The 14,252-nt window shown below is 40.7% G+C and overlaps 2 protein-coding genes across 3 annotated transcripts; one reads left to right on the forward strand and one right to left on the reverse strand.

The window, feature by feature from the left end:
• Positions 1-419: 419 nt before the first annotated feature.
• LOC108050888 (corticotropin-releasing factor-binding protein) lies at positions 420-9,895 on the forward strand. 2 transcript variants are annotated; one of them, XM_017132792.2, is made up of 8 exons: positions 420-542; positions 626-810; positions 6,166-6,241; positions 8,398-8,735; positions 8,794-8,900; positions 8,969-9,087; positions 9,201-9,364; positions 9,423-9,895. In XM_017132792.2, exons 2-8 carry the CDS (start codon positions 760-762, stop codon positions 9,663-9,665), a joined length of 1,098 nt encoding a protein of 365 aa, XP_016988281.2. In that variant the 5' UTR covers positions 420-542; positions 626-759; the 3' UTR covers positions 9,666-9,895. The 2 variants fall into 2 exon arrangements, with proteins under 2 accessions (XP_016988281.2, XP_016988280.2); XM_017132791.2 differs by having other exon boundaries at positions 420-810.
• LOC108050887 (sphingomyelin phosphodiesterase 1) lies at positions 9,888-13,820 on the reverse strand. Its single transcript, XM_017132790.2, has 4 exons — positions 13,694-13,820; positions 12,496-13,387; positions 10,205-11,072; positions 9,888-10,141 (listed from the first exon to the last, which is right to left on the reverse strand). Exons 1-4 carry the CDS (start codon positions 13,818-13,820, stop codon positions 10,022-10,024), a joined length of 2,007 nt encoding a protein of 668 aa, XP_016988279.2. The 3' UTR covers positions 9,888-10,021.
• Between the last annotated feature and the right edge of the window lie 432 nt (positions 13,821-14,252).

Genomic DNA, 14,252 nt, shown 5'->3' on the forward strand with positions numbered 1-14,252 from the left:
TTGAGTTTAGTATTAAGATACATTTTTTAAGAATTAATAAAAACAGGGACTCGTTTGAAAGAGCTTTTCCCCTTAGCTTTTCTTCAGCTATTTGTGTTGGCAATGCCGCAAGAAAACTCAACAGAAAAGCTGATGGTGGTGAAAAACCGAACAGCGGCAAGTATTTTAAAAAAGTGCAATGGAAACCGAACTAAATAAAATTAAACCACAAACAGCGAAAATGATAACGAAGAAAACTTAGGACAATGAAAAGAAAAACTTAGGACACTTGCAAACATCAAACTCATCAATACGTGAAGGGAAAACCACCCAGAAAAGTGACAGGAAAACTATGAACTCTGAACAAGGACGACTGGCTGACTGGCTATAAAAGGAAATGCGGCGCTGATAAGGGCCAACACTCGGTCGTCGTGCGGCAGCGTTGACGCATCGTCCTCGTCCTCGTCCTGCAACGGTTTCTTGATTTCTTTCTCCCTGAACAATAAGAACGGTTTCCCCGGCGCAATTTTTAACCCGCATCAAGTATACGCAACGAGTGCCAAGTAAGCATCGCGTGCCTCCATCGCTAATTCCACGCTCTAATGAAGTTATTGGGTGCGTGATTCCTGCGTTAATCTCTGGACAGGCCAAGGATCAAACGAAGGCGCTCCGGAACTCGCGGGATAATTGAAAATTTGCCTCAAACTCCAAAAACTGAATCTCAATCTCCCCGCGGGGATTAACTTTTTTACTCCCCGGTTTCGAAAATCAAATAACGCAATGAAGTTGGTCGTTTATCTCTATTTGTCCATGATTATACTGGGCGTTCAGGTAAGTGTCGGGTTGAAAGATATATCCTTATAAATTTTACTGGCCGAACCGATTCTTAAAAATTGATTTTTAAGAAACCATTTTTTACAACAGCGTTCTCAGTAAAATTTGTTTGAAGAGTTAAATCGTTTAATTAAAACGTTGAATTAAAACCCCGTCAAATTAAATAACATCTAATGGTTTTTCTATAGTTTTTTTTAATATGATTTATATTGAGACCTTAAGGTAAGGAACTGAATTTTTTTCTGTGCAGCAATAGGTGACAAAAGTCACGCGTGTAATTCCTTGTAATTCGATCAACAAGTTGGGCCAACTTTTGTTTCCACGTTGCTCTAATGACTTGATCTAATTTCTTTCGGCCGAGATTTTTACCCTGATTGATTGATTTTAGATGTCGACGGGGTTATTGCCAAACTTTTTGGCAGCCTTTCAGTTCTGGCTTACGCTAGAACTGATTACCTTCATTAGGCTCACGGTGCAGACTCGGCTAGTAATCAATTTATGAAAGTCCAAGCGGGTCAGCGGGTCAAAGTTTGTGCCCCGGTGCAAATGAATATTTGATTCCATTACCAAATGGGCCAATCCGGCCAAAAGTTTGCCGTGACATTTGGTTGCAGCTGAAACAAAAATAGAATTCGTGCTGACAAATCAGCTAATTATGATTGAGACGTTTCCAAGACAGATAAGATAGCAGCCGAAAAAAAAAACCAATCGAATTCATCTTTTCTGGAAAAGGATTGGGTTGAACTGGGAACTGGCACCAGAAATATAAAATATTCGAAAGATATTGTATTTTTATCAGATACAAATATTATTCCTCCTCACATTTATCTCCATGAAATGTAAGTGAAATTTAACAAAATATTTAGATTTCATTGGAAAAGAAAGGGATAAAGAAGTTTAAATTTATCAAAATAGCACCATAAGTCATGTTGGTCTGCCAAAGACAGAAGCTATTTCGGTATGAAAATACTCGGAAGTTGTAGCCGATTAGGGATCCATTTCTCAATCGTTGTTGCTGCCATCCATCACATGCAGTAGCTCCGATCTGTTGACTTAATGGCAACATTGTGGGCTAAGTCAGGAAGCCGGGACACCAGGAATCCACTTCAATGGCCAAGGATAAATGTAAATTTCGCACCTGCCATTGAGCCGTGGGCGGTGGAAAAACCAACAGTCACTGGCAAGCAAAACCGGTGCGGAAAAACCAAACGATTCGAAGGTGTTATGGGCAGGGCAATCGCAATGAAACTGCAACTGACTCATTTCTTGTGCGGTCACTCACTTTAGACATGGACGAGATTTTCCTACGTTTCCACGTAGTTTTGCCCCCTCTTTTCGCCCACAAATCCACTTCCTGCTCGATTTCCAGAGAGTCCTGCACTTGATGTGCGCTTAATGGTGACACCGACGCTTTGGCACTTTACAGCCATTTAAGCCAGGACATGACAGCCACACCCCTGCTGTCCCATTTCCGTCCGCATTTTCCTGTTTTTCCTCAATTTCCCCGCCTTGAAGCTTCGTTTTTCACTCTGGCAACATGTGAGAACGACAACAATTAAACCATGAATGTCAACGGGTGCAACAGGGCCAAAAGAGTTGTGAAGCGGGAAACACATGAAAGATAAGCTTTAAGCATCAGAGGTGACCTCTAATTGCAGCAGCCACAAATGGGGTGCTTAGGTGAATGTAGGTGGGACATATCGCTTTATTCCCTCTAATTTCCCTACGTTTTTCATTGCTAATCTTAATAGCAACACTGAAAAAGTCGGTGCGTTAAAATAAAATAGATAGAAAACTCTACTACTTTTATTCCGCAATTTAAATTTAATGACCAAAGCTTAAAATAACCTTAGTAAAGCTTAGCAATTTAATTATATTTTAACATTTTATTTGTCTACAGATTTTGACGTAAAAATCTTCCCGTTTATAGGTTCTATTAAGAGATATACTATACAAATTAAATTGAAAGTAATATAACCCCAATAGAAAGGTTATCTAGTTTTGCGTTTTGATATAACACTATTGTTATCCCCTCTCTGTGAATTGTAATTGAATCTGCCATAAATGAAAATCTAACCTCCCATCCTACGTTTAAGTAGATGTATTTTCTGTCAGCACCGAAATATGGCGCGTGGATCCTTCTAATTTCCATAAATTGCCATGTAGCAGCAGCCGCGCGAAATTTATGCCATATTCAATTCCTTTCTAGCGGAACTCTTGCATAAATCTCCGATGCAATATGTTCAATAATAATCGGGCAGCAGAGGAAGCCGAAGCATTTAAGGCAGAACTAATTTCCGTTCTGGAAACACACATCTTACCATTTTAACATTCCAATTGCAGCTTTGATAGAAACGCAGAAATGACGTCAAGCTGGCTGGACAAAAATAAATTTTGGCCAAATTGGATTTTTACAGTTCATTTGCGGTTGCGTGAAATTAATTTAATGATTCAAGCCAATAAGACCGCTCGCTATAGGTTAACAGTGCGTATGCGTAATCGCATTCATTTGCGGCTTTCGAGGTTAATCCATGGATTTTCACTTGACGACAATGAGCTCTGACAATCGCCGAGCTTAACTTTTAATCGCAAAGTTGAACGAGTTGCTGACGCAAATTAAGCGATTGTCTGAGATGCCAAAAAAATTGGAAATAAATAAAAGAAGAGGTAATAATTTAACGCAATTTCCTGGGAGGAGGTATCTCTGTTTTCCTGGTCACCAGGGACTCTTTTTTCTTCATAAGTCCTTCCGTTCTCTGCTCATTTCGCGGCCATTCATTTGCCTTAATTCCGACTCGAGCAATGCCTAGTTGGCAATATTTCTTTAGCATCCGGTATTATGTGCATATTTGAGCCGTCATCACTCTGTTAGACGAATCGTTTCAGGACGATTCCTTAGTTAAATTTACGCCGGCCGTAAAGGCATCTTAATATTTGATGGTCGACAACAATTAATGGCAGCCTGTTGCTTTGCTGGACCCCGGCAAGGGAATCACTTATTCATGACCAGGAATATTCCAAGTACTTTCTTAAAGCCGTACCCTTTGAAGATGTCTCATAACTTATTCACTCCGCTAACAAAGATTCCCCCGCCAATTGTAAGTGTTTACTTTAGCTGAAGGATTACCTCCGGATCTCCTGCTGCTACGCCGAAAGTCAATATTTACCTGACCCCCGAAAAAGGATTTGAATTTCGTCAGGTGCTTCCTTTCGACGCCAAAAAACACGTTTAGGTGTCGCCTTCATCTGGCAAGCGAACTTTTAATCAAGTCACAAATATTTCTGGCATCTTAATTCCCGGCAGTGGCATGTGAAGACCTGATTCGCATATCCTTGGCTAATTAGCGGCTACTGGAGTGACGGGAACAAAGGAATCCTCCGCCTCGACGACCTTGAGGCTTGATCCTTCCCATTCCTGGGTCCTCTGAACAATCCTTGAAGTGCTGGAATTGATTTACTCTGTGAACAACAGGCTCATTAATCAATTCCAAGCTGCCAAGTTATGAATGAAAATTTTAAAATAGAACAGTCCAAAGTAAAAACAACTAATTGAATATTCCGATTTTTTAAGGACAGTATTCTGTAAATCATTTCGTTTAATATTCAAGCCATGCTTTTAAGAAGAATTTATAATGAAGTCCACTGTTCCAAAATTAGAATGGCAAGAAAAAAACTTAGAATTAAACTGTTTTAAAATTGATATTTTTTATAATATATTTTTTTGACAGCGAAAAGTATATTAAAAGAAGAAATACTCCGAATTTATTAAATCTATAAGTGTTTGAAATCATAGCTGAAGTAGAATGCTAATAAAATCTCAACACTCAATAGCCAATAAATGCAGAAATGCAAGTTCAGTAGTGGTAAGAGGGAAAGGGCGTTAACTTGTGGGATTCTAAGAAGGATTGCCACAATGGCCATAGAACCTTTCTATTTCTGATGTTTCCCCATCGCCCACAAAGTTTCAGCTACTTTCAATGGCCTGAATCCTCGGATCTCCGTGGCAACTTTCGGATGGCAGCCCTGTTCCCAATGGAACCTTTTGATGAAGCAGCTGGCGCATCCTGCGATTCGCTTAGTTTGACAAAAGGCGTCCAGCGTTATTTTTGCCCACTTTTCACCCCGCTCAAATACAAAACCCGATGCCAGCATTGTGATTATGCAAATGAGGCAGCGCCAAGTGTGTTCAAAGGGATCATGTTTATTATTTATTTACTGCCTGTTGACAGTTTATCCAGACTCTCTCGAATCCTTCGATTCTTGACTAAGTTTTGTGACGTCAGGGTGGCGCAATCGGTATGGTTTTTTGGGGTATTTTTTTGTGAGCCGCGGATTAAAGTTGCTTTTGCCTAAACCGCCACTAATTGACAGTTCCATAACGCGGCGACGACTCGTTAAAGCCAAAGCTCAAGTGTTGCGCAAACAAATGTCCCAAAAGCCAAAAACTTTTTGGCCTTAACTCAATTATTTGAGCCCTCGGCCCATGCGTCACCATTTATCAACCTCCCAGCGGGCTGGGTGCGATTTCAATTAACGGGAAAATCTGAAAAAAAAGTTACCACTAATCAATCATAAAAGGACACAACAAAAATGGGGTCGAAGGTTGAGTTGCTTTTCTTAATAAAAAGTTTTAAATTTGCCCCCGATTTGTCATGCTTAAAATTTCCCTGACCTCCCACGATATATATGTGTATATATATCCTCCTCAGCTGAGCACGTCCCGAGCGTCATCTGCTCGATTCTTGTTTATTGAAGAATCGTGTGTGGTAGTTTAATTAAAACCTGCTATTGTCCTCTGTTGCGGATGACCTCTTGTCCCCTTTCCAATCCTCTGCAGTTGCATTGTGAGCTGAGCCCTAAGTGCCGCATTAGCTGCCCCCCATGATGATTTCTTTCTTCGGATACAACTACAGAAGTCGGCGGGCATTAGCCACGGAGGACATCCCGCTGATCCGCTGGCCTGGACATGCCCCATCTAGGGATTCCCCCGCTCCTGCTCAGAATGTCTGTCTTTTGTGTGGATGGGTTGGAGCAGGAGGGGTTGGCTGACTGCCCCTGATCTGACTATCTGCCTTTCTCAAACAATAACATTCGGAAAAAGTTGTATTACAAATGTTTACCCAAAAATGCTATTGAAAAAAGTCTGTCCCGAAAAAAGTGACTATTATTTCAAACCAAAAAAAAACACGACAATTTCTATAAGCCCCTTGATACAAAAACCTTCTAGAAACGAATCAAAATATTGGTTTTACATTTATAAAATTTGTTTTTTTAAGTGAAAAAAAAAACAAGCAATTACGCACAACTTTTCTTTGAGTGCTCTGCCTCACTTTCTTAGTAATTTATTTTCAGGCCTGGCCCAGTGTGAAGCGGTCCTTTGAGCTTTTCCCCAACCCAGCGGTGCCGCACAATGTGCACACGGTCTCAGGTAAGTTAAGCTGCTCATATGCAACGTATATGCAACGTAGAGGGGAAACTTTTCAGTCAAGTGCCACGGGCAGAAAATGGAAAATGCACTTTGGCGGTAGCGACAAGTTTAAAACGCTTTCTAAACCTTGTTTACTTGTCTCTCAAATTGATTTCTGCATAAGTTGTGAGCGCTTCTTGTTATATCTCATCTCTTCCATAGAACCCATGGCGTATGCGCAATTTGTACAGCCAAGCAACACGAATTTATTGCCCATTAAAATTCAAATCAAAGTGCACTCCACTTACCGTGTGTTCCCCTCACCTCTTCAATAGTGACCCAAACTGTCCAAATGGAAATGAAAGATTACAAACTTGTGGTCAACTCAATGGCCATAGAGCAGAAGTACTCAGATTCGGAGGAATGAAAACTTAATAAATTTGTATGGGTAGCCAGCAACTCGTGCAAACTTCAATTGACTTAATCCCTCAGTCACCATACCACCCGATTTTCCATTCCCATTTTCCTTCTCCTATGAGAAAGTCGTCAAAGCAACCGCATGTCAGGTCAGAGAAAATGTAATGTTGCATCAGTCTTACAATCAGTAGCAGGTGAAACATCAACAAATCTGTGGCTATGCCGATTTATAATTGCTTTTATTTATAGTCAGGACAACAGGAAAGAGCGGTTTTCCAGGGGGTGGGTCAGTTTAATGACGTCACTCCTAGAAATGGAAATTCCATTTCGAAGGGCAAATGGAAAATCACTCTAATCAAAAGAATAAACAAAGAAGAGCTTAGGTCGTGCCGATTTTTTGTAGTTATAAAAATAGTTACAGTTAAGTTAAGTTAAGTTCAAAATGTTTGTTTCCCTGTTTTTGCTCCTATTTAAACTTCTTCATAATTAATAATAAATAAAATTGTGAAGAATTTAATAAAAAGGAATATTCGACTTAATTTTCTATTAATTTAAAAGAATATCAATAAAATTTTAAGTTAATATAGACAGCAAATAAATATAATATAATACACTACAAATGCAATACCAAAGTATGGAAGACAAATTAAATAGCTTAATATTTTATGATTATTACTTAACTGCTAGCCACTCAAATTATGATTATTAAACCAAAATGCCTAATCAATTATGAATAGGGCCAATTTAATTGTCTGTTGCAATAATTAGAAATGTAAAAATGCCGAAAAAGCCATCACTTAAAAGCAATTAGCGAGTGCCATAAACAAATTGGCGCCAAGTGACAGGAGTTGGTCCTCCATTCACCCATCCTTCTTAGATCTCATTCCCCCAACAAGGGATTCACGTACAGTCCGAAGCCCACAGGAGTTTATTCCGAGTATGTGACATGCATGACAAGAATGGGACAAAAAATAAGCCAAATAGTAGTTTAATTGTTTTTCGGCCTGGTTTGGGAGATGCCACAAGGCGAGGAGTCATAAAAAGCAGCCCACATATCGTACATATCGTGGGTGGCCGGCTAATAATGCTGGCCATAAATCAGCCAACGATGGTCGGCATTAAGTGGATACGCATGATAAATTAATTGTTGCCAGGAGCCAAGTTAGAAACAATCAAAGGGGCTTTCAATTGCCTTCCCCTAATCTCTCGACTTCGCCTGCAACGCGTGGCAACTTGGGAAGACAAATTGGTTTCGGATTCGGTTTTGGGCGTCTGGTAGTGCTTTAGGGTATCAAATGCATTTGGTACTCAAAGAAAAATAGTTTTTAAATAATGGAAAAAAATTTATAATACAAAAAAAAAGTTATTTGCTTCATACAAAATCATTATTAATACAATTTCTTAAGTGGTTAAACTTAAACTTTTTATATATCTTTTAAAATTATTAACTATAGGTAAAGCAATCTATTAATAAAACATTTTAGGATAGCCTGATTACAATTGTCTTGTAGATTGAAAAAAGTTTTTAGTCGGTAATCCATTTTTCGCATATTCATACATAAATAAATTCATACATACTTTTGCGAACATAAATTATTCTTATGAAATTTTTGGACTCCCTGAACTCTATACAAAGCAGATATAATTGGTTTCCCGAATTGTATACATGAAACTTTTTGTCCGAAGAGTTTTTCATGAAACCTTTTTTCATTGTGCAATGCCATTAAATCCCACCCCGTACTTTCACCCCTTTCCCGCAGATTGCATGCATGTGGCCTCCGAGGCAGGTGACTACATCTTCAAGAAGCTCAACCCCCTGAACTCAGCCCTCAATCGGGAGGCAGCTCTACTCGAACTGGAGGCGGCAGCAGCTGCTGCTGCAGGTGCAGGAGCAGGAGGAGGATTGGGAGTGGGAGTGGGTGTGGGAACTGGAGTCGGAGTTGTTCCGGGAGGAGGAGCAGGAACGGGTATCGGGCCAGATGTCCAGGAGCTGCAGCCCGAAGTCTGTGGGCTTTATGTGATTGGGGAGCCAGACACGATTGTGGAGATTACAATGAAACACTACGATGCGAACTGCGAGACAGGAGCCCTAATGGCGGTAAGTGCTCCAAAGTGTCACTAAATTATGCCCATGTGTGACCCATTTTCCTGGATAGTTTGTTGATGGCTGGGAGCTGAATGGGGAGTACTTTCCGGGCATAAAAGATCACCATCGACCGCTGGAGGAGCGTGTTTACGAGTTCTGCAACAACTACAGACAATGGTGGGTACAGATTAAATGTTAACTATATTGTATAGAGCTGATACAGGGATAATCCTTTAAATCTTAAGGCCCCGTGTCAGTAATAAGAAGTTCTTCCGCTCGAGTCAGAACGCCGCCCTACTTCAGTACCGCATTCCTGTGCGCGGCTCCTTTGTGGCCAATGTACGATTCCACAAGATCACACAACGTGAGTATATTACTAGAAAGTGTCATTTTAATAATCTTTTTTTGATTTAACATATTTCGTTGGGTAAGAGGACACATTATAAGCTTTTATGCTCACTCTCTGTATAATTTCAGCCTGCAATGTTTTGGTCCAGGACACGGCTGCTATGTACAAGATGACCAACTTTGGCCAGGCTCGCAACTGCACCATCTCGGCGCTTTTCCCGGCCGTGGTTTCCTTGGCCAGTTTGCGGATTGGTGGAAAGAGTGTGAGGGCCCAGCAAAAGGTCAACTACGATGTGGGTATAATCCTGAGTTTCCTTCGTTACCCAGCTAATTTCCCTAACCCCCACTTAGTGTCAATTGCCCAGCGATCGCCTAGAGATCGGAGGATCCGCTGGTCTGGACTCCATCGGAATGGAGCAGGCCAGTGCCGTGTGTGGAGCCTCCAGTGAGCCGGGTCCGGAGCAGGCGATGTTCTGCGGCGTGAGCACCGTGCGACTGGTGTCCTCCGGCCGATTCCAGAACCAGGCGGCCATTATCCTGCGAAAGGCCGAGGAGCAGGATATAGACATCGCCACGCTCATCTGTGCGCTCTAAGCGGCGAGCGGGACCCTGTCCGAAAATGTATATGTTTGTAAAAAAAAGACAAAAGAATCCAGAGCAGCGGACGACACCTCCCCGGACTCCATCGTAGTGCTTAAACTTAACTCTTAACTTAATCCAGCTAATTCGCAAAGTATTCGCTACCCAAGAGGCATCTTAGGTACTATATATATACATGTATATCAAACATTCTGAGTGTTGACTACAAGAATCGTATGTGTTTATTGTTCGTTTTTATTTCTCTCCAGGGGTTTCGGGTATTTCTATAGTAGTTTTATAGCCTGTTTTATGGCGGCGATTATCGCTTTTGATAATATGGTTTAAGAATAGACTGGGGGCAATGATAAGGCTTATCCAATGACTTTCGATGCAGTCATTAGTGCCAGCAAAGATGCCAAACTGAGGGCAGTCAATCCGGAAGCACTTCCACCACCATTGTCATCCGGATCAGTTTCTGGTTCATTTTCCAACTAAAAGGATTCAAAATCATACATTAAAGTTAAGTTTAGTAGGGAATGTCTTTGGATACTAACACTCTCCGCCAGGATGGCCTGCAGTTCCTTGCAGCGAGTTCGTTCCTGGTAATTACTAGTGGCAATCCTGCAAATTGTCTTACTTAGACAACTATTATCACAGCCCTCCGCCAACTTGGGATCTGAGTTGGTGAATTTAATCCTCCAGAATTTCCTAAGCAGATCCGGTTTCTCTGCCATTTCAACTAACAAACGATCGATGCCCGCGGGACTAGTATCCTCCGTGAATTCCTTGGTAAACTGGTACTCCAAATCCCATTGGGGCTGCTCATCGGGCTTCAGATTTGCCTCCGTCAGATTGAATTTGTAGGTATAGTGCTCCAGCACCTGCCAGCTATCAGGATTGAGTTCATACAGCCGGTAGTTGGGATTCTTATTCGAATAGGTGGTCAAGCTACCACCATTCCAGTTGACCACCGTGGCATGACCCTCCTCGGAATAATGGAGGTTCATCTCGTCCTTATGGGTGTGGCCACTGAATACTCCAGTTATGATGCCATTGAATCGAGTCAGAACCCTATTGTATTCCTTGGCCCAACTGCTCCAGCAATCGCCATCACCAGCAGGAATGTGCGACAGAACGTGGACTGATTCACCCGCCTGCTCCGCAGATAATAGAGTATCGTGGAACCACTGCAACTGCTCCTGAATCAAAGTGGCGTTGTAGAACAACCACCAGTTGTACAGGTAGCAGTCCATGCTGTTCAAAGCCACAATCCGATGTCCTTTGCTCGGCGACAAAGTGTAATAACCACCCCGAAGGACGGTGTCCTTCGCATCCGCGGGCAACCACTTTGACCACAAACTCCACACGTGTTCATATAGCCAGTCAACCTTTAGAGCTGCGGGAACCTCATCATTTCCGAAACTATAAGATGGAATACATATTAACAAATAATATTAAATATTTGGTTTTTTTAAACTTGGCAATAACAAACATGAAAATGGGTTAAACAATTGATCAACGTTAAAATGAATAATTTGAATGCATATTTTTAGAGAATCAAATTACGAGTCTTAAGAGATATGCCACTTTCAATTCGGATAAAATTTGATAAAGTTATGGACTTTGGAAGTCCAGTTGTAGGCCACCTTTTGACAACACATCGGAAACTTGGAAATAAAGGACATGAAAATGGGTCAAAAATATGATCAACGTTAAAATGAAAAATTTGAATGCAGATTTTTAGAGAATCAAATTACGAGCCTTAAGAGATATGCCACTTTGGAATCGGATAAAATTTGATAAAGTTATGGACTTTGGAAGTCCAGTTGTAGGCCACCTTTTGACAACACATCGGAAACTTGGAAATAAATGACATGAAAATGGGTCAAAAATATGATCATCGTTAAAATGAAAAATTTGAATGCAGATTTTTAGAGAATCAAATTACGAGCCTTAAGAGATATGCCACTTTGGAATCGGATAAAATTTGATAAAGTTATGGACTTTGGATGTCCATTTGTAGGCCACCTTTTAACAACACATCGGAAACTTGGAAATAAATGACATGAAAATGGGTCAAAAATATGATCAACGTTAAAATGAAAAATTTGAATGCAGATTTTTAGAGAATCAAATTACGAGCCTTAAGAAGTATGCCGCTTTGAAATCATATTAAATTTGATAAAGTTATGGATTCGAGAAGTCCAAATGTGGGAAATCTTTTTACAAGAAATCAAAAACTTAAAAATGCACTTAGAGAATAATAACAAATATGTTTTTAAGATTTATAAAATGTAGTGCCCAGAATCTTCTAAAAGCCAATCACATTCAAACGTAGTAGATTAGTTTATGTTATTGGCATTGCTGCTTACTATTGTGGACCAATGTGTTAACTTTATTGGTTTTGCCGTTTTAGAGCTATTAAACGTTATCTTGGCGGAAAATACAGAAGTCCTCAAATCGTTTTCGTTTAACCGTATTTTTAGATACCACCTTTACTTGAAATGGGTCTAATTATCAGCAGTAAATATTAACTATAGGAAACCGTGTCCAACTTTATTGTTTTGCTGTGAACAGCACTTAAGATAAACTTTACAATAAAATGTATACTGTCTTGGTGGGAAATCCAGAAGTCAAAAAACCATATTTATTGTTAAATAATATCAGGAATAATATGAGAAACAACTTCCTATTTAGGTCAAAACTAATCATGAATAACTAAGAATTACCCAAGAACTACTTTTTGCCCTAATTCAAACCAATTTCGGGCACGTTGCTTTGAACTTTCCCCAACTGAGTCATTAACTTAATATCATTTGAGGGTCTGCAAATTACGGATACTCACACATTTGTTGGATGGGGTTCGTGATTTCCAAGGCAAGGGTAGATGGGCGTGTTCGGGAAGTACTCGCCCAGAAGTCCATCGATTTCGGTCAGCATGTCCATATTTCCCTGTTTGGTCGTAGACCAGACATTATGGGGCGGCACATCTCCGGTGTGATATATCCACTCGATCTTGTGGTTTTCTTTGATGTGGTCAAAGGCACTCAAGATGAGATGTTTGGGTGAATCGCAGTCACGGTAATCAGACCAGTAACCAGCTGCTGCCGAGGAATCAGCTCCTTCAGGCAAAGGATTCCGACAACACATGGGCTCATCGCAAACAGCGTTGCTACCAACGGAATATTCTGGATCATAATGGATATCGCTGAGTTGCAGGATTAGGATATCATCAGAGCTCTTAGCGGGCAAATTCGAATTAGATTCAGTGGTCGAATCCCCCTGGATGCTCAAAGTGAGATTGAACTCATCCTGCTTCACCTGGCAAATGGGAATGGGTAGCATTCCACAGAAGGATTGTGAATTAGCCGCAGTGTGGTTAAGAATAAAGTGAAGAAATTGGTAGTTGAGGTCAAATAATCCAGAGCACACTTCTTGGGTGCTAATACCGAAGTAATCACAGAAGCCCAAAAACCACATCTTGGCCTCTTCTTCCCTCTGAGGATCACTCAGTTCTCCTGAATTGCCAGTTCTTACAAACACATTTACGGTTGATCTGCACAAGGTGCACACGAAAAACTGATCAGTGGAGGACAAATCAGCCATGGATTCTGTGAAAATGGCCTTCTTGCTGTGACTGTTCCGCAGATCCTTTCCCAGCTGCCGAAGCCTCTCCGATTCGATCCCAGTACGTCGATACTTCACATACTCACGGCTTATCTCCTCCGCCAAACTAGCTGCAAAATGGCAAAAACGGATGTCAATATCTGCACTCGAAGCTGTCATTTGGAAGTTATCTTTGGGACAACTCCAAACAGTTTGGACTTAGTTACTATCTGACTACCGAATCCAAATCATTCGCATATTGATATGGATTTGAATTAATAATAAAGAGGGTGGCTTTTGTATTAGTTACTCTGGCACTTAGGCTTTTTCATTATAAGTTATAGCACAGATTCTATTCTAATGAACAAAAACAAAGACTTTTTGTGGACAAAATTCATTGATTAATCCAAAAAATATCTTTGAGCACCTGCACTTACCTGAGACGATGGCTGCGGAGCGCTGTTCTTTTGTCAGATTGTCGGGGACAATGGTCAAGCTGAAGGCCCCGCACCCGACAATGGCGATAGCGATCCCCAACAGAACTGTGCTGCAGATCAACTTCATGGCGAAACTGTGCCCAGGATTGGGATTGAGCCCCTATTTATAGGGTAATATATAACCACTATCAGCTTAGCCGCTTATCAGGTGCGTAGATATCGCCAAAACCAGCGGTCATCAGCCCACACTAATTACAGTTCGGGGACAGTTTTTTACAAGCTATATAAGTGGTATAATTTAAGACAGAAATCTAAACCAAAATTATTTTTCTAAGAGCTATTACAATAATACGATATTATTATTGACTTTACCAGGCATATTTTTTTTAGTTTCGATATAAGTGAGTCAGACTATGGCATGATCCTTTACTTTGGAACACGATTCAGTCGTAAATCTTTCCCGAAATAAAACTCTTTTGCACGTGCTTACATTTATCAGCAATTAACTTGGCCATACACCTGTAGCCGACTGCTTGTTTTATGGCCATCACGATTCGAT

The sequence above is a fragment of the Drosophila rhopaloa genome, unplaced genomic scaffold, assembly GCF_018152115.1.
Source record: "Drosophila rhopaloa isolate 14029-0021.01 unplaced genomic scaffold, ASM1815211v1 contig_167, whole genome shotgun sequence".
Lineage (NCBI taxonomy): Eukaryota > Metazoa > Arthropoda > Insecta > Diptera > Drosophilidae > Drosophila > Drosophila rhopaloa.

Excerpts from the sequence above, each read along its gene's own strand:
- LOC108050888 (XM_017132791.2), top strand. The coding sequence starts at position 760 with ATGAAGTTGGTCGTTTATCTCTATTTGTCCATGATTATACTGGGCGTT. Across the intron at positions 8,736-8,793 it reads AGACAGGAGCCCTAATGGCG|TTTGTTGATGGCTGGGAGCT; the intron begins GTAAGTGCTCCA and ends TTTCCTGGATAG. Across the intron at positions 8,901-8,968 it reads TGCAACAACTACAGACAATG|GCCCCGTGTCAGTAATAAGA; the intron begins GTGGGTACAGAT and ends TTAAATCTTAAG.
- LOC108050887 (XM_017132790.2), bottom strand. The coding sequence starts at position 13,820 with ATGAAGTTGATCTGCAGCACAGTTCTGTTGGGGATCGCTATCGCCATT. Across the intron at positions 13,388-13,693 it reads CTCCGCAGCCATCGTCTCAG|CTAGTTTGGCGGAGGAGATA; the intron begins GTAAGTGCAGGT and ends GCCATTTTGCAG. Across the intron at positions 10,142-10,204 it reads AGGCCATCCTGGCGGAGAGT|TTGGAAAATGAACCAGAAAC; the intron begins GTTAGTATCCAA and ends GAATCCTTTTAG.